The sequence below is a fragment of the Ceratotherium simum genome, chromosome 3 (assembly GCF_057802395.1).
Source record: "Ceratotherium simum simum isolate JZ-2026a chromosome 3, ASM5780239v1, whole genome shotgun sequence".
Classification (NCBI taxonomy): Eukaryota; Metazoa; Chordata; class Mammalia; order Perissodactyla; family Rhinocerotidae; genus Ceratotherium; species Ceratotherium simum.
Genome location: NC_141902.1, coordinates 17,141,058 through 17,167,283, shown reverse-complemented (window position 1 = coordinate 17,167,283; position 26,226 = coordinate 17,141,058). Strand labels below are relative to the sequence as shown.

Sequence of the window (26,226 nt, the reverse complement as noted above, 5' to 3'; positions counted from 1 at the left end):
ATTAGTAGGGCGTTCTTTGATCTTACAGCAAGTAATGTTTCTAATTCAGGAAGTTTGGGGGTTGACGAGGAGAAAGACAGGGGAGAACTAAAAAATAGCAAAGTCAGTCTACTTTGTGGTTAATAAACAGTTGTATATTTGGTATTATTTATGTTAAGCTAGCAGAAGTTGAATGATTATTTTCTTTTGCTGCAAGTACCTTTAAATAAATCAAGGAGAATCAGTAGCATTAAATATGAAAGCACTGTGAACATTAGGAATAGCAGTTAATTTGTTCTTTTAAGTCTTAGTTGACTTTACATTGATGTGCTCAAGAGTTGTAAGGTATAGAATTACTTGTTCTAGTATAATTACGAGCAGTTTTTGTTATACATATTTATTAGGTTCCAACACTGAAGTTCTCAGTCAAGCATACAAACTAGATACAATTTATGTCCTGGAGACCTAGAATGGCATAGTTGAGTAGTTCCACATAGGTATAATTATGATCAGCCTAACATCTGGAACAATCAGTTTTAAATGTTTAACTACTCTGAACTCTGATCCAAATCCGGATATGCAGTTATAAATAGAATTTCTTCTTAATACTCAAGAGAATTAGCAATTAAGACAATACTCTAAATGATTATTTTTTAGGATGTTTATATATTTTCCAGAATCTGCCAGACAATTAACCTTTTATAGTAATCTCAGCCAATAAAAAGCCTTTTAAAAAGATTGCAACTTGGGAAATAGCATTTGCACAATATTCTGTTTGGACTTAGACATTTACTCTAGAAAATGGATAGAAAATTCTCCAAGGGATTCTTGAGATAGGTGTTTTATGATACTATACCTCCAGAAGATGATTCCATTTATTGCCAACTAAACATTCGCTTTGTTGCTCCTGACATTCCTATGGTCAGTAGAGGGAGCACAAGTTTTCTAACAAACCCTCCATCACACAACTGCAGTGACATCATCAGTGATGGTATAAAGGGGAAAAATCTAGGCTAGTTCATATTGGTTCATGTTCCATGAATCCTGAGAAAAATTAAAGTGTGTTAAGTAGAAAGCCAAGAACCATAAAGATAAAATGTAATATCAGATTTGGAAACCATATTTTAAGTTGAGATATATTAACAAGAAAAAATGGACGTAATTCCTTTAAAATTAAAAAATCTGGGTTGTGATGCACAGATTGATTAATGGTTAAATTTAATTTTACTGAAGGTTTTGTTTGTTTGGTTTTTGTTTGCTTTATTTCCTTGTCATAAACTAAAGATGACTGTAGGGCTGTCTGAAATGGTTACTTACATGATGTGCTAAAATTGGGTACAAAAAAAGAGGTAGTGATTTATGTGTGGGCCAGTTATGTTTTTGTATTCTTTACAAACAGCTAGAAATTTTTTTCTCAGAACAGTGTCCTAGAGACTTCCTGCATTGTGATTAAGGACTTAGTCATTAGTTAAGAACATATATTTTAAAAAAATCTTTACCAAAAAATCTTTTATAAATGAAGCTGGTAGTTCAAATGGGATGTTTACACATTTTGTGAGCATTTTATGGGACATGGAAGATGGTTGTTGTCCTTGTCAAAAAGTTATTTTTAATTGATGTGTGAATTGTGCTATTTAGATTACTGTACAAAGAAACTCAGATGGGATGGATGCTTATTTGTGATACTGTGTTAGGGTTAAACACAGAGAAAACCAAGTCACTTAATCCCTCTCTTTAGGATCTTATGGCTATAAAAATAATGTCATTGAACATTTTTATAACACTTTTATGTTCGTTTTTTTTTTTTTAATGACACAGCTCTTTAAATTAAACAGGACCAATGGAAAGAGATTTATTTTATAGAGAAGTTAATTGAGATGTGTTGAGATTTAGTGAGCTATTCAAGGTTAAATAGTACATTGTGATAGTCCACAAAACCAGAATCTAGAGCTCTTGACTCCTAGTTCAAGGAGTTGCCAGCTAAGAGTTCATGCAGCAGTAGTCTAGGATAGATGATTTGAAAATATAGGAAAATTGTTTGAAACGCTGATCCTTTATTAAGTGCCTGTTTTGTGCAAGGCATTGTGTCATTAGTTTTGTTTGATTAAAAAAATGAGAAAAATCATAACTGTCCATGAAGCTATATTGTGTAGTAGTAATGCAAATTGTAGACAAAGGGTATTTAAAACAATAAAATGTTTATATCAGATGAAAGCTAAAGATACTTTTTAGGGCTAATGCAATAGAAAACCCGCTATATACTAGTATATAGTTAAGGAGAGAATTTGGAGGAAATAACCAAGGGAGTTTTGTTGACATGTGAAGAGAATGGCTCTGAGATTGAGAGGCCATAATTGCAGAGGTAGCATTTCACATTCATTTAAATAGGGTTTACTTAGACAGGTTGAACAGGGGTGATTTTGGAACTATAGTTAAGAGGGAATGCTAAATCATATAATCAGAGAGCTAGCTGAGACCTTGGAGACTATCTAGTCCTTGCATTAATTTTATGGCTAAGGAAACTGAGACCCAGGGTGATTCTGAGTTATGTGCCCAAGGTTAGTCACATAGCTAGGTGGGGGCAAAATTGGAGTTAGATCCCTTCCAAATGCTAGGATATGAAAAAACAGTGAAATAGATTGATAATAGAACCTAGAAGGTGGCAAATTGTGGAAATATTTGGATGTGTAGAGTTGAGTTGAGTACAATTTTTGCAGAGATCTGATTTCCATCAATCTTTAAAAGAGGGGAAAGAGAACTGTTGACTAGTGTTTGGTTTCTTGGGCAGAGTACATCAAAATAGAGGGATACAGTAATCCATGGAACAGTTTGAAAAACGGGATGAACTGCCTGATGGCAAATATGAAAATGACCTTCCCAGCAACTTCTAAGACGTTTTATTAATAACAATAATAAGGATAATGATGATGGTATTAACAATAACAGCTACCATTTATTGAATGTTTACCCTGTGTCCAGGCTTCATGTCAAGCATCTTGTGTACATTTAGTTCATTTAATTATTTCACCCTGTGACCTACGTATTATATACTGTTTTGTAGATGAAGAAACTGAGTCTCAGATTACCCTAGTAGTAGGGCAGTCAGAGACTACCCTAGTCACACAGGTAGTTGGCTATGGAATAAAAATTTGAATTCTGATTCTGTTTGAATTCCAAAGGTAGTGTTTCTCAAACTTGAGTAATGAATAGACCCTCCTTCTAAAGGAAGAATAATCTACCCCATACCCCATGTTGACTTATTTTTACTATAAGACTACTTAACTAGGTGTAAACATAAATTCCTTAAGCTTATAGCTCTTAAATAATTTTTAAAAACGTTAAAAAGTTACAAATTAAATACAAGCAGAACTTACAAAATCAATAGAATCCAAATTAAAGACATTGATTTAATGTGAAGGATGAAGTTTTTTGCTGAAATGAAAATATGGATCACGAGATCAATTTGTGCCTAACTCTTGTGGCACGGTTCTTTTCAGTTTGGCAGCGTGTGTTGCCTGTGCCGCCACATGCTTTGTGATAACTTGGGTATGCTGCTAATTTTCTCTATTCCGACTTCTTTAAAATATCCCTTGAGACAATACTCTGTAGTATCGTTTGACGTTTACTTGGTACAGTTGGTTGCTTATTGTTAATCCTACCTCTGTTTTCATTAGCTGTGATAAAGTACTGCCACTTGGTGCCAATTTGATAGTTTGGGGCTCTGCAAGCAATGTCATGGCAGTGTGTATTTAGTTATAAGATGATGGCCATCCAGGTGATCTAGAATATGTTTATGTTAATTATTTTTCAGGTTATCATCTAGAAGAAACCACAAAATTTAAGAAATTCACAGATTCTGCAAATCATAACCAGGCCTCTGGTGTTTTCACTTAAAGAAAAAATTGCACTGTACTTTCTCTCAAAACACTGTATCATAGAACCGTCTGGTTTCTGCAGGGTAATAGTGGAGACCAGGAAAGCTTCCACCTACTTTCAGTGCTGCCTTAGTTCAGGCCAACACTGTTTTGCATCTGAGTTTCTGTCACAGCCCCTAGTTTTACTGCCACCAAACTTTTCTCCACAGTGCCTTTCACACTAGTGAGTTTTCTATAATACCGACTTTCAGGACTCAGCTTAGGAATCACCTCTTTCTAAAAACTTTCCCCTATTGCTTTTCCTTATCTCCTGCTTTCTCCTCCCATCCATTCTCACCTTTGTCATCCTCTCCCCTAGATTGAATTAGTTATCTTTCCTTTATTCCTCCTTTATAACTCCATAACACCCTAGGCACACCTCTGTTATAATGCTTGCACTTTATGTTGTAATCCTTAATTTTTTGGCCTCCCCAAGTAGACTGGTAGCTTCTTGAAAGTAAGGCCTGCCTTGTGCATCTCTAACTAGCACATTGTCTGAATGGGAAGCAGGTTCTGATGATAGGGCTGTGATCTTGAATCACTGGTCAGTAAGCTGTAATTTTAGAAGTGAGGAGCCAAAAATAGGCAAGAGCAAAGTAGGCATTTCCTCATCTTTCTCATTCATGTATGTAAAATTTATACAAATTACCTAAATAGTTAATGTAGTAGACCCTTTTAGCATGTAAGCAACGTTGTTTTGAAAGTAATTTTTCCATAAAGAATGAAATGATGGCTTCATTTTGCTGTTCTTTTTTCCTGTGTTCTTTTATTAGGTGCTGTGATTGTCTCCACACCCCAGGACATTGCACTGATGGACGCACACAAGGGTGCTGAGATGTTTCGAAAAGTCCACGTGCCTGTAAGCATTTACAGCTCCACTGTTGCAAAAATACGAGACACTTGTAACTGAGGAAGCAAGTCATTGAGAAATACAATCCAAATTTTAGTTTAGCTCTGGGCAGAAATCTTTAGAAGATGGTAAACTGTAAATGAGTTAAATAGGAGGCAGAAGGAAAAAAATCATCTTTTTCACCTGTTTTCCCACCGGTGATCTATTCAAGTGTATCTACCTAAATAACTTCCTAAACACTCTTGTTTTGTTTTTTTTTTTTGTCAGTGATAGCTGCAAGTATTTGAGAGAGGTAGTATTTCTTCAGAAAACTCATACCTGAAAGATGTTTTAGATTCTTCTTGATTAATACAACGTGTATACATGTTTGCACCTATATGCGTTTTTAAAGTAACCATAAAGATGAAGTAGGGTTTTCATATAAAGTGTCTAAGGATTTGCTATATAATATGGCAAAATAAAACAAATGAAAAATATAATAAAAATAAGACAAAGGACAGTTAAAATCAGATGGAGTCAGAAGTGAAGTCTGTAAACAAATTTCATGCCATTAAGAGACTTAAATACAAGCTAGAAGTATGCCATGAATTTTCTAACAGCCACTGGGAAAGAAACATAGGACCGTTATAAAACTGTCCATTTCCACGAGGTTAAAAAAAGAGCTTGATGCTCAAGAGAAGCAGAACTGAGTCCAGGGAGGCATAAGTCTCCCCTAGGTTCTGAGAAGAAAGAAACCCTGTATATAATACACACACTCTCATCACCTTCTTTACCATAAATAGAGCATCCTTCCTCCTAGCGTGCCACAGCAGAAGCAAGGGGGCTTGTGGCAGAGGATGGTTTAGAACAAGAGTTTCAGTACAAAGCCACCACGATGCTTCCATCTATATGGCTCTCTGGTGGCCTTGCTTAATTCGGGGCTAGATTTTAGAGCCCAGAGCAGAGCTGTTTAGACTTTAGCCCATGGGTTAGCTTCAGGGGTCTCATGACTCTCGCTCCCTCATTCCACCCCGCCCCCAGTCCCCCATTCATATGTTCACTTTGCATTTGTTTTGGTATGGAGAGAATTCAGAGCTTTCGTTAAATTCTTCAGTGAGACTATGGCGTAGTATAAGATCCAATGATGTATTAGAATGAATGGACTCTCAGGGAAGCTTTCGTCAGTGTTTTTCTCTCAGGAGCTTCTGAAAAGTATGAAATATTGGAGTAGTGGAGTGGAGACACTCCTCTTGGATAGGTACCTCTTCTCCTTTGCCCATTAGTGCAGAGTGGTGTGCATTAACAAGCCAAGGAGCTCTGGATCAGAGCAGCACTCTCTCAGGAAAACTGAGGAGCCTGATAAGGATGAGGCCTGTGTGCTTACCTTCCTGAGGTATTCGTATTAGCAGGGGTTAAATTGTGATCAGAAGGTGTTCGAGGGCCAGCTTTTATATGTGGATAATGAAATATCATGGTGTTCTATGTTGTGAATTTTAGCTTGGAAAACTTGTAAAGCAATGGTAACCAAATGGGCGCCTTAGACAGGTAACTGTCTCCATAAAGCACTTAGTTTGAGCAATGTGACTTCCTATTGTGCCCTCCAAGATCAACTAGATAGAAGTAGATATGCTTACCCAGATAACTAAATAAGGTTGCTTATATGGGATTTTAAAATATAAATCAGCAAGAAGTTAGAGACAGGGCTATCTACCAAAAATTATGAGAACAAGTAACCCATAATCCTTCTTTCTGGCAGAAATTAGATAACAGGCCTAATGATCTGTTACTGCCACTTCAAGGTCAGGATAATAGCCATTCTATCAGCATGTAAGTGAGTGCTTAACTTCTCATTCTGTAAGATGAGGGTGGAGGCATGTGTCCAGCTCATCAAAAGCATCATGAAATCCTTGAGGGAAAAGTTTTAAAAAGAGCAGAAGCCAGAACATTTTCTCATTTTTTCCCCCTGTAAATTATCATTTTGTACTCCAAAGGACCATTTACACTGATGCTGTCATTTGGGGTGACCATGGCTGTGGGGCAGGTCTTACGTGCACTTTGTTAGTTAGGGGCCTAATGACTGTAGTTGCCAACTTCATCATCTGTAGCAACTTTCAGTCCTCATGTTATTGTCACTTACCTGCAGCACTTGACCCTTACTGCTCTGTAAGTAAAGCGGCGAACAGTCTCATCACTGCTCTGACAGAGTTTTCTCTAACTCTAGGACAGAGAATCCTCATGGAACATAACAATGGGGAAGAGGGGTGGTCACTAAGTCCAGGTTAGGCTGTTGCTAGATGGATGCCACTGAAGGATAAAAGCTGAGGATATCAGTGAGGAAGTATTGTGAGGAAGTAGTCCACGTGGAGGATCTTGGGCTGCATAAGGCTCATAGGACTAGTGCAGGATTAGTTGGGGAGTGAAAGAGCTGTTTGTGATCAGAAAGTTAATGTTGGAGTTTAAGTTTACAGAGTTGGAGCAGTTCTGGGTCATGACGAGGTCCAGGATGTGGTTGGTCCTGGGTGTGTGGGGCTGAAGTGGAGTGGAAATGAGTGTCATTGGAAATGCATAATCCCTCCACGTTTGCTTTTTTGGCATCATCCTGTATCTTTATTATAGCCTTCTTTTTTCACCCCTAACTTTTAATTATTTGCCCTCTAAACAGCAAAAACTTTAAAAGAAGGTAGCATATCTTAATCATCTCTTAAACTTGCAGAACAAGATAGGTGCTTAGTAATCTTTGCAAGTGACTGAGTGAGAACTTTCCAGCAATGAGCTGTGTAAGCACTTGGATAACCACGGTGCAGCTACATTGTAAAGGGAACCCTGGCTATGAGTGGGATGTGGATTTGATGACTTCTGAGATCCTTCTGGTGCTTAAGAGCCTTGAAATCTAAGTAATGATAAAGCATTTGAAATCAGAAAGTGTTCCATAAATGCAAAGGAGAAGTGTTATGCTTTGTTTATACTACTTTATTTCATTTTTTTCCTGGTTTTTAGTCTTGCTCTGTTTTTTCCCCTTTTGAAATGCATTAGTTACCATGGAAACAATGACATCATTGGAATTCATTGGTATGGACAGAGTTTAGTAATGTCTGCAAGAACATTTTGAAGTTAATTTAAATGATTGCTTAAACTCAGGGCTCAGATAGGGGAAGGAGAAGAAGAGGTGAACTATTAAATTCTCTGTTCTCTCCCTGAAGTGATATCAGCTCTGCCAAATCCTTGATTATCTTAATATTGGTAGATAGACTATTTTTAAAAATAATAAAAAATTTTCAATCTTATACATTTTTCACGGTGAGTACTTTATGTGTTGTGTCATCTCACCCGTTTCTGTTGCCTTCTTTTACGAGGGAGGCCCAGGCACTCCGTTTGGAGCTCTCCCCTCCTTGTGAACCTGGAGTCTCGGGGATCTCGCTGTCCAGCCCTTCCCTCTTATGCAGTCTCCTTCCCGGCTCCCGAGCAGAGTAGGAAAGCGTATTTCCTCTCTTGTTCCTTCTGTGCATGAGAGATCGCTTAGTTAATTTTAATTCAATAAATAGTTGCCAGTTTATTCTACAAATACTTAGTTACTGATTTCGAGGGCCTTCTTGAAGCAAAGTACTGTGATAAGCTCCATTGGTGCTTTATAAAAAAAAAGAGGATGAAGCCTTTTTGTTCAGGTCCCTTATCGTCCTGTAGACTAACTCCATCATGGTGCAGGGGCCCTAAATTCTGAGGAACATGAGAACACTTTCTTCTCTGGGCTATCAAGGAGGACTTGCATGGAAAAGCCATGATGTTTTTTGTGTCCCTGTAATTTTGCGCTTGCCGGTCCCTTGCCTGATAAGCCATTGTCAGCTTGGGAACTCATATTTATTTTTCAAATCCCTGCTCAGGCAATACTTCCTCTAGGAAGCTTTTCCCAAACTGCCAGAAAAGGTTAATAATTCTTTGAGCTATTTGAACATATATCTAGTTTGGCTCTTATCCCACTGCAGGTTTACCTATCAGTCTCCACAGAGGAACGTGAGTTCCTGGAGGGCAAGAAGACATGCCTTAAATATCCTTAAAGGCTCAGTTACCTGGCCGATAGCGGGCAGATGATAAATACTTCTTATACTGACATTAGACCTGGGATACCATGCCATCCACAATCTGCTATCCCCTCATCCCCAGCTCGCTGGCTGCTCTGCCTTGCATTCTCCCTGCCATGGCCAAACTGGTCGTCTTCCACGGGTTCTCTCTTTGTGGTCCTCAGCATGCTGTTTCCCCACCTGAGAATGCTTTACCCTCATTTTTCACCTAGTAGCTCCTTTTTATCTTTCGGTACATAGATTACATGACTCTTTCTCTGGGAGACTTGTCCTGACTCTCTTAACTAGGTGAGCTCTTTCTAGTGTGATCCAGTAACACTGTTTCCCCTTTGGTAACTGTTTCCACAGTGGTCAGTACTTTCACAATTATAGTACCATATTGTAAGCTCTAAGTGCAGGGACCACCTACCTCCCTCTGTGCCTAGAACATATAGCTGCTCACTAAACATATGCTGAATGAATGAGTGGAGTCAGAAATTCATAGGCATATCAGGGGACTGGGGGAGGGACAGAATTCAGTCTGAAAAGAGTCAGGAAATCACAAGTCGTGTTCAGGGTTGTTCAGTTTGTCTATAGTTGAAGTAATATGTTTGCGTATGTCTATGCTAGCCCCAGGTTTGGTAGAGCTTTAGACACTGGGCTAAGGAATTTGGACTTTGTTCTTGAGATTTTTAAAGGAGTCCATAAAGAATACTGGGTAGGAATTAGACATAATTAGTATTTAAAAGTATTTAATCTGAGGGGCCGGCCCCATGGCTTAGTGGTTAAGTTTGGCATGCTCCGCTTCAGCAGCCTGGGTTCACAGGTTTGGATCCCAGGTGCGGACCTACACCACTCGTCAGCTGGACTGTGGCGGCGACCTACATACAAAGTGGAGGAAGATTGGCATAGATGTTAGTTCAGGGTTAATCTTCCTCGGCAAAAAAAAAAAGGTATTTAATCTGGTGGAAATGAATAGAAAGGGCAGGAGCCAGGAGAGTGGAAGCCATAAGGAAGGATTTGCAGTGGTCAGTTATTCATACTGCAGGTTGTGAGCCACTAATGAGTTGTGACATCTCAGCGAGAGATGGTTACAGCGAGAGATATAACCAAAGGTTTTAAACAATATCAGGGTAAATTGCTTTTAGAAAGAGAAGGTGTTATTTCATAAAGATTTGGTCTCAGTTATAAACTCATATATGTGTGCATATTGATGTAAAATATTTCTATTATAAAAAACAGTTTTAATAAGTTGGAAAAACACTTGGTGTAGGTGATAGGGAGTAAGAGTCTGATCTAGAATTATGGCAATGACAATGGAAAGGGGAATAAATGGAACTGACACTTTGAAGGAAGAATTGACAAGCTTGGCAATTGATTACATAAGGTAGGGTGGTTAGGAAAAAAAGAGGCAGAAATCAAACAGATTTTGAGAGTTATGCTGCCATTAATAAATCTACCAGGAGTTAGTTTTTGCTCACATGACAGTGAACTAGAAATAAGAGGTTAGATTCTCAGTCACAAATCCCTGCCCTTATTCTCTATGAGGATTGTGATTTAAAGCTGTTTGGCAAGGAAGAGACTGGTGGAGAAAATGATTTGGTGTTGGCCTTTTTAGTACTATTCACGTCACATGATGTATACGACCGTCCCTTCTCACAGAACCAGATTTATTATTTATCTGTATATTTGTAGCCTCATATCTACAGTTTTTTTAAGCACTTAGAGAGCTATATTCTTTAAGTATATAACCTATTTTATCGTTGCAAATTAAATTACTTTAGAAGTTATGATTTTTTAAGCAATAAAGTACTGCTTACAGCACCTTAATTTTTTCATATTAGTGAAGAGAGTGAGCTCAGGAGTCTGAATGCTAGAGTTCATATCCCAGGGCTGTCACTTTGTAGCTGTGTGACTGAGCAAGTTACTTAATCTGTGCCTCCATTTTCTCATTCATACTGTGGGAATTATAATATTTCCCTCAGAGGGTCGAGGTGAGAAATAAATGAGATAATGCATGTAAAGCACTTAGTACAGTGTTTGGCATAATCTAAACATCCAATTAATGTCAATATAATGTCATATAATTAATGTTGCTTATTATAATTACTTTTATAATGTTATCATGAAACAGATAAATTTTTAATTCATAGGTATTTGGCCTAGGTATTTTGACTAGTCCCTTTATTTGCTAATAAGAATTATAACAAGAAATTTTTGAAAATTTAGATGAATAGTGTCTTTGAGATTTCCTTATTCCTTGAGTATTTTAGTTGAGCCTAAACTGTTCTCTTCATATAGATTTATTAAGTTGCTAAAGTTATCTAGAGTCTAAAATTCTGCATTATTTAATGTAGGCTAATTACTGTCACAAATAGACCTCAAAATACATAATGATGGGCCAACCCGGTGATGTAGTGGTTAAGTTCATGGGCTCCGCTTTGGTGGCCCCGGGGTTCGCGGTTTCGGATCCTGGATGCAGACCTACACACCGCTCATCAAACCATGCTGTGGAGGCATCTTGCATACAAAATAGAGGAAGATTGGCACACATGTTAGCTCAGGGACAATCTTCCTCAAGCAAAAAGAGGAAGGTTGGCAATAGATGTTATTAGCTCAGGGCCGATCTTCCTCACACACACGCACACACACACAATACATAATAATGCAAATACAATAGAAGTTTATTTTTTGCTCATGTAACAGTACTAGTAGATGAACAGATGAGCAGGGTGGCCTTCTTCCATGAAGTCATTTAGGCTGTTGGAGCCTCTGCCATTTTCAAATGTGACTTCTAAGGCCACCTTTGGGGCCATCCTCGTTTGAGCCAGCCAGAAGGGAAAGACAGCCGAGAGGCGCGTACATGGAGATTTTCATGGACCAGGCTCACATACTTCTGCTCACGTTCCACTAGAACTCAGTCACATGATCACACGTCATGTTTCTCAAGGAGTTGAGAAATGTAGGTTAGCTATCTGCCAAGGAAGATGACACCATGGATATTGGTGAATAGCTAGTTGTCTATGCTACAGTTGACCTGGCAACAAATACAGATTAAAGCTTAATGCTGGACTTAAATTTTTCTTTATAAATAATTATGAAAATTCTATAACTATTTCAGCCTTGCAAATAGTTATTTATTTTATGAAAGAGATAGAAATCTTTCTTTTCCTGTGGTTTGCTTTTCCTGCTGGTTAAAAACAAAAAACAAAGAAACAAAAAATCCTACTGTGGCCTGGAACTTTTTAATATTTATTTGTAAGAGTTAATGATTATATTGTCTTCTAAAAAAAATTGGATGGTCTTAGAAGCTAAAATAGATGATTCTTATCAGTGTTTTCTTTCCATTTTCCATTTTCATTACCAAAGACCCTACAGGTTGTTCTTAGTGATGAGGATCAGAATTGTGGTTTAGTATTTTTCTGGCAGAGTAACCATTTATGGCAGTATGTTATCCATTTGGACCAGGCGTGCCACACCTTCACCCTTGAATGCCTTCAAAACTCATATGTTTATGATATCCATCTTGGAGCTTTTTCAGCATCTAGTTTGTCTATTGGACCCCCAAACTCCTATTTTATTTAACACCTTGAGCCTACGTACCTTAAAAAACAGTTTAGAAATAGGTACTCTTCTGTGAAAATAGAGACAAGGGACACATTTATTCTCTCCTTTTCATCCTTGAGCATAGTTTTTCCTCTGTGATCATCAAGTAGTCTCACTTGATTCTCTGGGAAGTTTCACACCTTTGATGTATTTAAAGAGTCTTTCATTATTGGCTTTGGAGGCCTTGCAAGTACTGTTTGAGTTCTTTCTAGGGACACGTTTTAACTGGTTTGCACATGACATAGCACATGTCGTTTCCTTCTTCACAGTTGGGTAATTTTTCCATTTTTAGAAAAATGACTTTTCTTCAGTGAAGACTGGGTAACGTTCTGTGTCTTGGCCATGATTACATCTCAGAGGCCGAAGATACATGCTCATTTTTATCTTTTCCTAGGATCCCTCAGAAGTCCACATGACCTTTAAACTAGAATGCTGTTCTATATGACACATGTGAATTAAACTAATCTAACCCTCACCACAACCCTGTGAGGATCTAGATAACATTATTTTCTCCATTTTGCAGATGAGGAAACTGTGGTACAGAAGATTAAATAACTCACATAAGGCTACCCATCTGTTTCGTAGGCATCTGGGCTCCTGTCCCAAGCAGTCTGCTTTCAGAGCCCACAATCTTACCTGCTGTTTGTGTGGATCATCCAGAGTTGAGGTTTAGTAATATGTACATCATGGAATATTACAGGGTGAGAGATTCCAGGGAACAAAATCTCCATTGAATTTTCTTACCTTGGAGTTCTGATTGTCTAGGGGGCAAGTGAAGACAGGAAACTGGTGGATTGAAACATGGGAAGTTGAGGGGCCGTAGGGTCTGTTGACAGTCGAGAGAGCTATGACGAGGGTGTTGAGGGAAGGGGAGTTCCATGGCCAGGAGAAGGGAATCAAGTCTAAAGCCTGACTACAGCAGTGAGTGGTGAAGATAGTGTAAGTCAGCCTTCCCTTGTAACTGTGCTCTTAATTACTATGCTAAATCACCCACTAAACTGTTTTGACTCACCATTGTTTCAGGCCACCTAGTTCCATGAACAAAACCCTCTAGTCCAGTTACCTGTGATCTTGTTTGGTGACTTCCACGTACAAACCAGTGACACAGCTGGTTTGAATTTTGGCTCTCTTATTTACTAACTGTGTGACCTTGAGCAAATAATTTAGCTTCAGTGTTTTGTGACCTATCTCATAGGCCATTGTGGCGGTTAAATGAGATTATATGTATAGTACTTTGCATAGACCTTAGCACGTAGTATGTAAAGGGTAGCTCTGAATGTTATTGTTATGCATTAACAATGGAGATTTTAGAGATCATTATAAACCTTCATTTTAGAATTCAAGGCATGAGAAGTTGAGTTGCACCTCATGGATCCACAGCTAGTTAGTTGGTCCCTGAGAGGAGCATGAATGCAGGTCTCCCCATTCGTTGTTCTTTCCATGCCAGACTACTTCTGAAAGAGAAAATAAGAACACCCATCTCACTTTTAAATATTATAATATATGTATACGTACGTCAGTAATTTACCAAAAACTGGTTCAAGGCTAATGGAGAGCTGAAAAGTGCTTATGAATCTAATCTATTTCAGTTATTATTATTCATTCTCCATTTAACAGTGAGTTTTTCCTCTTCATTTTTTCTTAAATCGTAGCTTTTAATCCTTGTGACAGGTTCCAGCCAGCAAGAATTTAACCTGATTGTAACCTTCAGAAATTGAATTATATAGTAGCCTGAAAATCTTGCTTGTTACTTACCTGAATCTGAGTTTAAAATGCCAAGAAGAAATTAAAATTGGGGCCTTTCGAGCCTGCTTAATTTAATACATTTAGACACAAAAATCCAATATTTCAGAGCAATGTTGATATTTTAGGAGAGTCAATTTTTAAAAAGTTAATAAAGGAAGTACCCTTCTGAGCCAATGATGGATTGGAATAATATGTAAAATAACATGTAAGAATAACATGTAGAAGGTTTGTGGTGGCTGATGTTAGGTCGGCATGTAGCATTTACTTTCTTCCTGTAAAACTAGCAGAGGTAAAAAGAAAAAAGGATCTTATACTTTGATGAGACATTAAAAAATGATTGAGCATGCTTACAGCTGCATCTCAGTGGTATTATGTAAATTAAGCTATGGCAAAGCGTCTGTTTTCTAATGTTTCTGCTAGCAAAGGATACACAAAATAGCTCTACAATAAACACGAACAGCTTAACAGCATATAAAGTATTTACATGATACAAGGCTTCTTCGGGGGGTGGAGGTGGGGAGTGGTCATGTGGACATGAATTCTTTTCTGTTTAAGAGAAGAATGTTTATGAACAAAATTGTAATAGGGATATTCTAATGTTCTTCCTTATTCTGTTAGCTGCCCCTGTTCAAAACTCACTGATTATAGAGGACTTCTCTTAAATGACCTAGGGCAGTGTTTTCTATTCTTTTTAATACTCAAGGCTCTCTTTTAAATTTTCTTCCAACTAGCCCCATGTTTTGAAAAAGTTATCTGCCACATCAGTTTGTTTCTCTCATGCTACGTGTCCATTATGGTTTGGCTTCAACACTTGTCTGCGTTGCTCTTACTCTGGCACCCAGACTGATGGAGCAGCCACTTTCTGGAAGCTTGCTGGTCACAGGGACAGAGGAAAAGATAATGGGGAATTAGCCCTTAAAGCTTCTGCCTAGATGTGACACATGTCACTTCTCACATTTTGTTGTCCAAAAAAAGTTACATGTCCTCAATGTGCAGAGAAGAAAAATCCTAACCTTGTGCCCAGAAGGAGAACTGGAAATATTTCAGACAGCACTAAAAACCATTGCTGCTGAAATTACTGATTTCAGAGAACACAGCCCTGGATTTGTGTTTTTCTAAGAAAATAAACACACAGAGACAAGTCCTTTTAGTTTTTTCCATTCCATGTTGTTTTTAAAACCCTACAGTGCTAAAAAATGAGTCTACTACAAGTATAGGCATAGTGGTCTCTCTTGCTTAACACTGTTTGATGGCTTCTCTTTGCCCTCATCACATAACCCGGACACCTAACATGGCCACAAGCCTACCTTTCAAGCCTCGTCTCATGCCACTCACGCCATACCTCCACCACACTGGCCTTTCAATTCCTTGAAGGAGACATGTGCTCCCTACTTCTGTCTTAAGTGTTTTTCTTCCTTTTCTCCTTGTTTTTACCTGCTTGTTGTTTAACTTTTAGGTCAAATATTTCTTCAAGGAAATCCTCTGTGACTCCCAGGCTAGAGAGAGTCTTGTCTGTTCTCCACTCTCATAATACTCTGTACTTTGTTTCCAGAGAAGCTGGTCCAGTTTTTAAGGAGACTTTTGCACTCTTATTTGTTCAGTGTGCTTCTCCAGTTAGTGCACAAGCTCCAAGGGGGCAGCATCAAGTCTGTTTTGCTCACCACTGTGAGCTGCTCCTTGTGTTTAGCTCAGTGACTGCGTATAATAGGAGCTCATTAAATACTGAGTTTGGTTGTGGTTTTATGTCTGTGACATTTCTTAGTCCATCTAGAGAATGTGTCTGAGACATCTATACAGTCTATAAAGAACAATTTGATAATAAGAAGTTAATCACGCAAACTGAACATACGCTCTTGCTTCATGCCTTTCTATGTCTTGGGGAGCCTTAAGAGATTCCAAGTAGGAATGCTTTTCCCATTCTCTCTGGATTGGGGTATACCCTCACCTCAATTTTCACATTATTTAAGCATTTTTCCTTTTCCTGTTTCTTGAGTGATATTTTTTTGTTTAAGTTGAAAGCCCTATAGTCAGGGGATAGATCACGTTCAACGTAAATGGCAGTAAAACTACCCAAGCAATAAGTGTATTATACAGACATGGTAGATAAACAAATAAGCTGTGTGATATTCAGCTGTGTTTTCTTCCAGCTTTCTGGGGATGGTACTGAATTACCAAAACACAGTGTGATTTATTTTTTGTGATATTTCACATCAGCAAAAGGGCATATATTAGACGCTTGGAAAATGCTTAGCTGCAAATTTATGTCCCTCACTACTATTTGTCTTCATTTACATGTGTTGTGGGAAACTTCAGTCTTTTCTGTTTCTCATTTCAGAAAGAATAACAAATTTGATCACTTTCTTGTCTATATGTTTCATTGTGGACTGTCAGAGCTATTCTTCGTTTAAAATGCAAAATATTCCAATATAGTGATCATCTTATTGGTGGAATTGATAGAGATAACTTAGGACGTTATCTCTAAGCCTCTGATAGTTGTGTTCCCCATTTTTATTTCTAGAAGAGAACCACTGCTTCCCATCAATAAGAAGGTAGGATTAAAAGAAACATGAATAAGGATTACAGTTATGCGTCGCTTAATGGTGGGGATAACATTCTGAGAATGCATCATTAGGCTATTTCGTCTTTATGCAAATATCATAGAGTGTACTTACACAAACCTGGATGGTACACCTAGGCTATATGGTACTAATCTCATGGAACTACCATCATTTATGCAATCCATCGTTGACTGAAATGTCGATATGTGGCATATGACTGTATATTTTCTGAGCCTGTGTATTTATTCAACAGATATTTACAAAGTATCTATTTTGTGTCAGAATTTGGGGAAACTGAGAAAGCAATGGACTCTTTTTATGAGACTTTAAATTTTTATTTCAAATGGTAACATTCTGATAAGAGCTGAGTTTCAGTCTTTTGCTAGCTGTGTCAGTTTTCTCGGCTATAGAATGGGGTTGATAAAATACCCATCTCATCAAGGTCTTGTGAGGAGTAAATAAGATCGTGCACTTAAAGCACTTACCCCAGTGCCTGACGTATAACATAACATGCCGTCAGTATATGTTAGCTGTTATTTACTATGAGGCTTTTCCACAGTTAGCATGTTAACTATTTATTTTCCTATGTTTCTTCCAGCTTATTTTTTCCATATTGCCATCAGAGCTAAATTTCTAAAACATAAATATGATTGTGTAACACTACCTCTTTGATACCATCTTCTCAACTTTATAAACCTTTTATGGTTTTCTGTTGTCTCAAATCCATAGATGGCGTTTAGCACCTTACCGTCTGACCCTGATCTTCCGTACCAAACCGGCTTCTGCCTTGGCCCCCTCAAGGTCGCAGCCCAAATAGGCTGTGCACAGTTATATTTCACTGTCTTGGCTTGTGCTCTTCCTTCTGCCTAGAATTCCTGCTGCAGGCCTCACCCGTCTTCTCACCCTCAGCCTGAAGAAACAGTTCTCTATAGGCAACTCAGAGATTCCTCTTATTCTTCCCAGACAGAATTTTTGATCCCTGTCATTTATATTTCTTTAGCATTGATCACATTATTAAAGTTAATTACGCGTGTCTTGCTCTCCCACTAGCTTGTGAGTTCTTTGAGAACAGAGAGCATAGCTTGTTCATCATTGTATCACTAGGACCTAATAGATACTTGGTAAAAACTTGTTGAAATAATAGATGGATATTCAGTTTAATTTTGTTTTGATTTCAATGTGTTTTTATTATTCTAGGTTCTGGGCCTTGTCCAAAATATGAGTGTTTTCCAGTGTCCAAAATGTAAACACAAAACTCATATTTTTGGTGCTGATGGTGCAAGGAGACTAGCACGGACCCTTGATCTTGATGTTCTAGGTAAGATTGCAGGATATTCTTTTGCAGAGGAAATGCAGAAGAAGGGAAAGTGGGGGTAAGGCGTGGTGACGAAGAGTGTTTCAGAAAATGATGACTTGCTTCCCCGCTTTGTGTTTTAAATTAAGTTAGTATGGTGCAGTTCTGTGTGCTAACCTTTCTTTGGCTTTTTATAACACTTCATTAGTGGAGGACTTTTAAATAGGAGGTTTGTTCTGTCAATTTTGATAACCTGTGCTACAGATAAGAACTGCTTATAACTTGAATTTGAGGAGTTTTGTAGTCTGAGTACTGTGATTTGAAGCTCATATTTTAAATAATGGTCATCAGTTTGTTTGCTAAGCTGGGAACACCTCTTTCAGTATAAACAGATATATATGAAAATACCTGTTCACTATGTTGTAGCAACCTTTGGAAGTGTCAGTTCTTGCTACATATGAAAAAATGCCTTCCTGGGGCCAGCCGTGTGGCATAGCGGTTAAGTGCGTGCTCTCCGCTGCTGGCGGCCCGTGTTCGGATCTCCGGCGCGCACCGACGCACCACTTGTCAGGCCATGCTGTGGCGGCGTCCCATATAAAGTGGAGGAAGATGAGCACAGATGTTAGCCCAGAGCCAATCTTCCTCAGCAAAAAGAGGAGGATTGGCATGGATGTTAGCTCAGGGCTAATCTTCCTCACACACACACAAAAAAAGCCTTCCAGATCAGTTCTGAATTTATCAGTCCTTCTGCTCTAGAAAGACAATATTTTCTGTTTTTTACAATCTTTTTATATGTGTTTACCATGCTTATAAAAAATGGCACCTGAAATTTACATTGTATATACTGTTCATGTTATTGAATTGAAGGATTAATTAGTGTTATGAGAAGAAGTAAAATCATGGTTAAGTGAGCAAAACACAGATTTTGGATAAAACATGGTTTTAAAAAAAATCCAAAAGCAACTTAATGGACTTTTTAGGAAACATATTTTGATATTCTACTTATGAATGAGTTTCTGTTCTGGGCAAAGGCAGATGTTAGTTGCTGAATAAGGGAGAGATAGAGTGAATTATTAGTTTTAGGTAGTTAACAATTAAGATCCCTTAGAGATCAAGGAATTTCAAAACATTCTTTATTATAATTAAGTTTCTAAAAGTTGATGTTAATGGTGTTATTGTTATTATGCATTTGTACTATAGCAGCCACCACAATACCAGGTGAATACTAATGATATATTTTGATACATTGCTATAATTATAGCCACTAATTATATTCTGCAACTGTTTTTCATTTAACTAACCTAGAAAGTTCAGTTTCCCAAATTTCCCAAGTCTGCGTAATAACATAACAGATTGACATTCACTTATATAATAAAGTAAATGTGTAATTATAATGGCATTATTGAATTATGCTGACAATATTATAATTCCCTAATTTCCAAATGGGTGGTACAATTTTGTAAGTAAGTTATTTAGAATTTGAAACATATCTCCTAGAGAGACAATCTCACATATGGAAGTTAGATTTTAACCAACAGCTCACAAAATGTATAGTTACCCTAAAAATGTATCAGAAACACTGATTACTGATCACAAAAACTGGATAGTGCTATAGACTACGGTATCTAACAGTGTTGTGGGAACTCAGGGCACATCTCCTCCTTAAAAGAGAACTCCAGTTCCCCAGAGGGAACTCCCATGAACTGGAGCAGGGGCCCCAGTAACAAAGAGGTTGTTATTGGGAATGGGGAACTGACATCAGGGAAAGAGCTCTCCCAGCTGTGGCCTCCTGGCTGGTTGAACCTCCCAGGAACCCTTATTTGTCCTTTACTGACTCCCTGGCTGCCTCTTAAGTTACTTTCATCCATTGGGCTGTTTTAAATGATTTTTTGGTAAAATGGCTCTTCAGAACTTTATCCATATTTACCTACAGGGACAGTTTATGCATAGTAGTTAAGGTCTCAGATCATCTCACAGAAACTCCTTTAACTTTTGTTTCTGGAATGTGCCCTCGCTTCCTTCAGACCTAACGCCTCAAAGATACTTTCCAAGGCCAGGCTGTGCCCTACCCGCTCTCCATACCTTTACTCTTTTTTATCCTTCTCTGTGTATAGCTGTTAGCCAGTTACCACTTTCACTAGGCCACTATTTTCTAACAAGGTTTTCCTCTTTCTTCGTCTGCTCTTCTGTGCCTATAGGTAGGATTGTGAGTCTCTGGAGAGCAGAAACGCTGTCAATAGGTGGCTATTTAAAGGAGAAGGTTTTACTTTTTTTTTTCCTTCCATTGCTGCAATAGAAATGAAAGCATTCAGGATTCCTTACTATAATGGCAGTTCATAAATCAAGAGAAAAAACTTTATGGGTTTCTAAGAATTTCTTATAACATCTTTCCCCCTGCCGGCCCCTATGACAGTTTCTACAGTCTTATGTTTATCTGTAGAATAGACATCAAATTTATGGAAAAGCTAATCTTTAAATGGCTACTGAAATATTCGTGTGTTTTGTCACTTAGCTATTGAATATTTAGGAAAGACTTAAAGAGTTGGTTAAGATCTCAAAATTTGTTGACAAGAGAAGCATGAAATATATCTGTTCCTCTATGTGCTTCCTACTATAAATTGTAATAGGTTTGTAATTTTGTAACATATACTTCTGCATTATTTACATTGCCACTCATGGTGCTGAATGACTTATTTATGTAACACACACATGTTTCAATTCCCTTTGCATGGATTTGGAGTGGTTCTAAGAATGCTGAGTACCATGACAAGTCAACTCTTCTACTTAAGACTCTATTTTAAATCTCAGCTTTTTGAAAGGTTTCATTTGTGATGCTGTGGTGGAGTCAACTGGATGATGGATCAGAGCATTTTTCCCCTACATTCTACCACCTAATAGTAATATACCCTCAGGAAAGATACACAGCCTCTCCGACCTCAAGTCTGTATATTGGAGGTTCATATATATATCCTGAGATTTCATCAAGCTCACAAGTTATATATAATGCTATATCGATTAATATATAATAAAAGAAAAATAATTCTATCTGATAAAGAGACAGGTAGTTGAGATAATAGGTCTGATCTACTTGTCAACAGTTCTCTTAGCTCACTCATCTGCCAACATCAGGAAGATTATTTTATTTTACTTTTTTTTGACTACTTTGCCTCCTCATCTTTTCCTCTTCAGTTTCCTCTTATTACGTGGTATGATGTGTTTATATCATATATTACAGGGAGAAATAATTTACAAATGCCTTCCAAGCCATTTCTTGCTGGAGGACCTCCAGCAAAGAATAAATCGGAGATCTTATCCCTTGATTGGCTGCCACATAGCTTTCATATATACATATGTAATCACTGTACTACCCTCAAATGGAATATTTTGCCTCTAATTTTCATTTGAAATTCCTTTTTTAGAGATTTACCAATTTGAGGATAGTCATAACTCAAGTTGATTTGAATCAATTTAGTTTATTAGATTTTGTTTCTTTCTGAGGTTCAAATAGTGAAATTCCAAATGCCTATATAAACTTTTGTAGTACTAATGGATATCTGGTGGGCTCTTTTAGGAGATATTCCTTTGCATCTTAATATAAGGGAAGCTTCAGATACAGGCCAGCCAATTGTGTTTTCACAGCCTGAAAGTGATGAGGTAAGTTATATTTTTAAATATATATTTTAATTTCTTTTTAAAGAATATATACTTTTTGGTATATAGAAAGAAAATTGGGAAGATCAAGTTTATCTATTTGCAATGCATATATTAAACAAAGATTAGTTAACTTATCCAAAGCATCTTTAAGTGTCTATTTTATATGGTAGGCATACCAGGACTGGCTCTGAATTATCAGCTACACGAGTTCACCTACAAAGAATCATCACCCAACCAGTTTCTCATGAAGAACACAAACAGTGAGAGTTTGTAAAGTTCTTATCTTGCTGGCTAGTAATATCTAACGGCCCAAGGTTATTACATTTCAGTATTAGAAGTTCAGCTGATTGTTGGGAGAAGGGAACCTAAAGTAAGAAAGTATTGAGTTGGATGTAGGGAAATTGTATAATCCGTTAGAGATGGGATTTTCATTGCATTTATTTTAATAAATATGACTGGGGAGGTGAGGTGGAAAAACTAGTAGTGTTTGGTTAGCCAACATCATTGGAAAGACAGTTGATAGATTTTCAAGATTGCTAAAGCTTTACAACTTTATTTTACTCTTGTTTTTAAGAGAAATAAAATCAATCATATATATCTCTTCTTCCCTAAGTAGCACTTGCGATTTAAATTAGAAACTGAGCCATCATCTGGTACATCAGTTATGATGTAGTTTTTGTGCTCCTTTACTGAGCAGCCCCAATCGATCTTCTAATAGTTTTTCTTTTTTTTTTTCCTTAGCTAATGGGTATAACTTAATAGTACTGTTATTTTGACCGTTCACAACTACTATCCCTTTCATTCTAGTTTGCTTCCTCTCATCTTGTGTGAACTGGAAAATAAAAGAGCCAAGCTTGGTTAGAGCTGTGAGTGAAGTCAAAGTAAATCAAGTCAGGAATCTTGGATGAGTAGAGCAAACTCATCTCGAGTTCTCTCTTTTGGGGACCCAGAGGTCCGTTCCCTTTCTTAAGAGTCCGCAGTTACAGTGCAGATGATTGAGTTGCTGGGAATATGATCTCTGGGTAAATATAGTGCAGCACTTATTGTTTTGCTCTTCTCTACCTTTTAGGTATTAAATGTTAAATTTCCTTTTCAGTCTTGTCTTAGAAATCTTTCAGATAAGCAAAAACCATAACCCTTTATTACTGTTATAATTAAAGTCTGGCAATCCCAACCACTGTAGGTGTACTTTACTTCATGCAGTGAATGAAAAGTTGTATGAAAAGCAAGGTTTTTTTTTTAATTACACATTTTTAAATGCCTCCCAAGAAAAGACTAAAGACATTCTATGGTGATTCCTTATGAATAAGAATAATTACTTACTAGTTTGTTTCCATTATAAATTTAGATTTTTTAATATTTTTTTCCACCTGTCCATTATTGCTTTTTCCTTTGCGATTCTCCAGAAGCAAAGAACATTTCAAGGAAGCTGAAGGAATTTCATATAACAGAGAACATATAGCAACCATCAAAAGATAATATAACTTAAAACTCTCAACAACTGCTTGTGGAGTTTTTTGGAGTGACTTTTTTTAATCTCATTTACATTTGCGTAAACATTAGACCTATTATTTTACTGTTAAGTACCTATTATTATACTGACATTTATGAGAATGTGAACAGCCTAACCTTTTGTGGTTTGTGCTAGATTTGGTTTCGTTAGGTCTCTGCAAAAATGGTGAGAATTTCACATACCACATTGTCAACCTTAAATGTGAAGACTTCTGAGCAATTTTAAGGTTTAGACATGGCCATGAAAAGGAAAAAAATGGTGCTTTGTATTTATTTTGTTTTCATAGATGTTATTGCAGACATTCATTATTATTAATCATCTTCCTAATAATAATAGCAATTAAAGTGTGCCAGCAATTAAAGTGTTAGGCATTTTATTTACATAATTTCTATGCTCACAACAACTTAATGCAACGTATAAATAGTCCCCATTTTGCAGATGAGGAAACTGAGGCTCAAGGAAGTTAAGTAATTGTCCCAAGGTTACAGAGCTAATAAATGGTAAGATGTGATTAAAAGACAAGTCTGTTCCTTCTGGATATTGGCCTTTTTCCATTATATCACCTTCTGGGTTCTATACTTGTAGCTACGATTTCTTTAATTCCTTCTGAGAGGTGAGTACAGTACTTAGGTGCATTAAATACATTATCTTATTGATTCTCATAGCACATTTGTGAGATATGTATAATAATCTCCATTTTTCAGATGAAGAAGCAGAGGTTTATTCACAGTAAGGAACTTGTCCAAGATAATACTAGAGGCCATTTCCACACCTGCTCTGATGCCATAGTCCATACAATCTCTTCCCAGTGCAGTACCTGCTTTCCTTCAAAATTAACTGCAAGATTAGTTCAGTGTCTGTCTGTTGTGTATATTTAGGCTAGCTTTCACTTCACCTCCTTTTCCTGTCACAGACATCTAAAGAAGAGAGTGAGCAAGCGTGGGCACGCACAACTGCAGGGCCTAGTACAGAGGATCTTAACCTGGGTCTGAGAATCCCCTGAAGTTACATCCAGAATGTATGAATGTGCATTTTTCTGGGGAACTGGACAAGAGCTTTATTAGGTTTTCAAAGGGGTCTCTGCATGGAAGGAAGAGCATAAATCTGTATCAGCTTGGGGTTTCATTACCAAGTCTGCCACTTTCTAAGTGTGACCTTGGGCAAATTCCCTAATGACTCTGAACTTTTCTCTCCATCTGTAAATTGATATCATAATGAGGAGGATTAAATGAGATGACAATGTGAAAATGCTTTGAAAAATGCCAAGCAGAATACAACTACTAGTATGTACTACCTTCTGAAATTTCCTGTATAGGATGTAATGACACCAAATGTCTTTCCTCTTCCCCTTATCAAAGGGTTGAGTCTCTTTATGCCCTTACTCTTACACAGCGTCAAGTAAATGTCACTCTTTGATGGCATTTAAAAATCAGAGTAGCAGAATTTGAATCATGAGATCAGAGCAGAGTTCTCAGCTTCAACATTAAAGATGTTAAGTCCCAGATATTAGGAAGCTGTTATTGAGTCCCAGAATCAGGATCTTTCTGGTTATTCTTGTGATGAGTCTTACCTCCTGATAACCCTCTTCCCTTTTCCCCTATGAACTCAAATGGAACCAGTTCTCAGAAGCTAGTCACAGCCCTCTCAACAGATTCTCTTGTATTCATGGGAGCTTAATGCTCCCATGCATTCTACTTGCATGTCTTCATTTAAAGAATGAAGGAAGTGTTTCCTTGCCAACATGATAAACTTCTGCAAAAGTTAATGGGACAGCACCTATAAAATTATTTGTTAATCGTTAGCTTCTTAGATTGACACTTTTTATTGTTTTCTTTTAGGGGTTGACCTATAGGCAAAATTATTAATCAGTACAAGTTTCATCTTTAGCTTTCGTCTTCCTTCTGACTCCACCTTCTCTTCTCCATCTTCCATCACTCCCTCCTCCCAACAACCAGATTCCAGGGCTCTCATTCTCTGCCCATAAAATCTTTTACATTTGGGCATTAGGGGTTTAACTCTCTCAGTAACATTTAACTTTCCAAAGAGGCAAACACTAAAAAGACAGTGATTAATTTAAAGGTGTGAATTGTGCTGCGTTTGAGGCATCACTGGGAAAGTTGGGAGGGATTACAGTCCCTGTTAAAAAGCAGCAACAGGCTGCTGCCTACTCGGCCATTGGGCAAAGCGTTCTGCACGTGTGCCCCACTGAGCAAAGGGGAGGAATGGAAACTCCAAATCTAAGTAGTGTGAAAAAGCCAGAGAAAGCAATGGAGGAAGGGAGAGAAAGTGGACACTCAGGATTCAGAACTCTTAAGTTCAATAGCAGTGCCTTGTGTTTGTGTGATTTTAATTGTTAATTCAACTATAGCTACCTTTGTTTGGCCTTTGATCGAGTCTAGGACACAAGTAATGGACCCATGATTGATTTATAATTTTGTGGTTTCATCCTTTTTATCAAGCAAAAATCTTAATATTGGCATACAGAAAGGTGTGCTATAAGATATTCCTGGTAAAGACTTTCAAATATGAGTGGAAACTTTATTATCTTTTAATTTCTAAATTATAGTCTTAATATGAAATGACCCTGTATGATAAATTAGAACTTCAGATCTTAGAAACAAAGACAAAGGAAAAAAGCTCTCCATGAAACTTCTTAAACTTTGGTTGCTTGCCGTTCATTTCCTTTTCCTTGTTCATGATAGAGCAGGCAAATAGGATCCAGCTATATTATTTGTGCCTCTAGCTGGCCTGATAAAAGATCTTGAATGGGAGAGAAGGGTTAGTCTATTAGAGTTGAGTTGATGAAAGAAGAGAGTATTCATAGTTTGAGAAATCTGAATCATACTTTTTACATATGATGTGTGTGTGTTGCCTTTTTGCTGATTATGGATTAAACAAAAGGGTGGCATTTAATTTACTTATCCCTCAGGTGGGAGAAGTGCCCAAAAGTACATGTTTGTATGAGCTCTTCAATGAGATTGCAAATTACTTGAGGACATAATAGTAATAATAGCAGCCTCTAATATTTATTATTTGCTTCTGTGCCAGCACTTTACATACTTTATTCATACTTAATAC

The 26,226-nt window shown here is 37.5% G+C and overlaps 1 protein-coding gene across 9 annotated transcripts in view; it reads left to right on the top strand.

The window, feature by feature from the left end:
• Nucleotides 1-26,226, top strand: part of NUBPL (NUBP iron-sulfur cluster assembly factor, mitochondrial) — a 207,912-nt gene that overhangs the window by 157,010 nt on the left and 24,676 nt on the right. For 8 of the 9 annotated variants that reach the window (XM_087422832.1, XM_087422780.1, XM_087422794.1 and 5 more), the window contains 3 exons: nt 4,667-4,752; nt 17,885-18,005; nt 21,553-21,635. In XM_087422832.1, coding sequence (XP_087278958.1) covers nt 4,667-4,752; nt 17,885-18,005; nt 21,553-21,635 — 290 coding nt within the window. The remainder of the gene's footprint in view (nt 1-4,666; nt 4,753-17,884; nt 18,006-21,552; nt 21,636-26,226) is intronic. The other variant, XM_087422782.1, reaches the window with a different exon arrangement.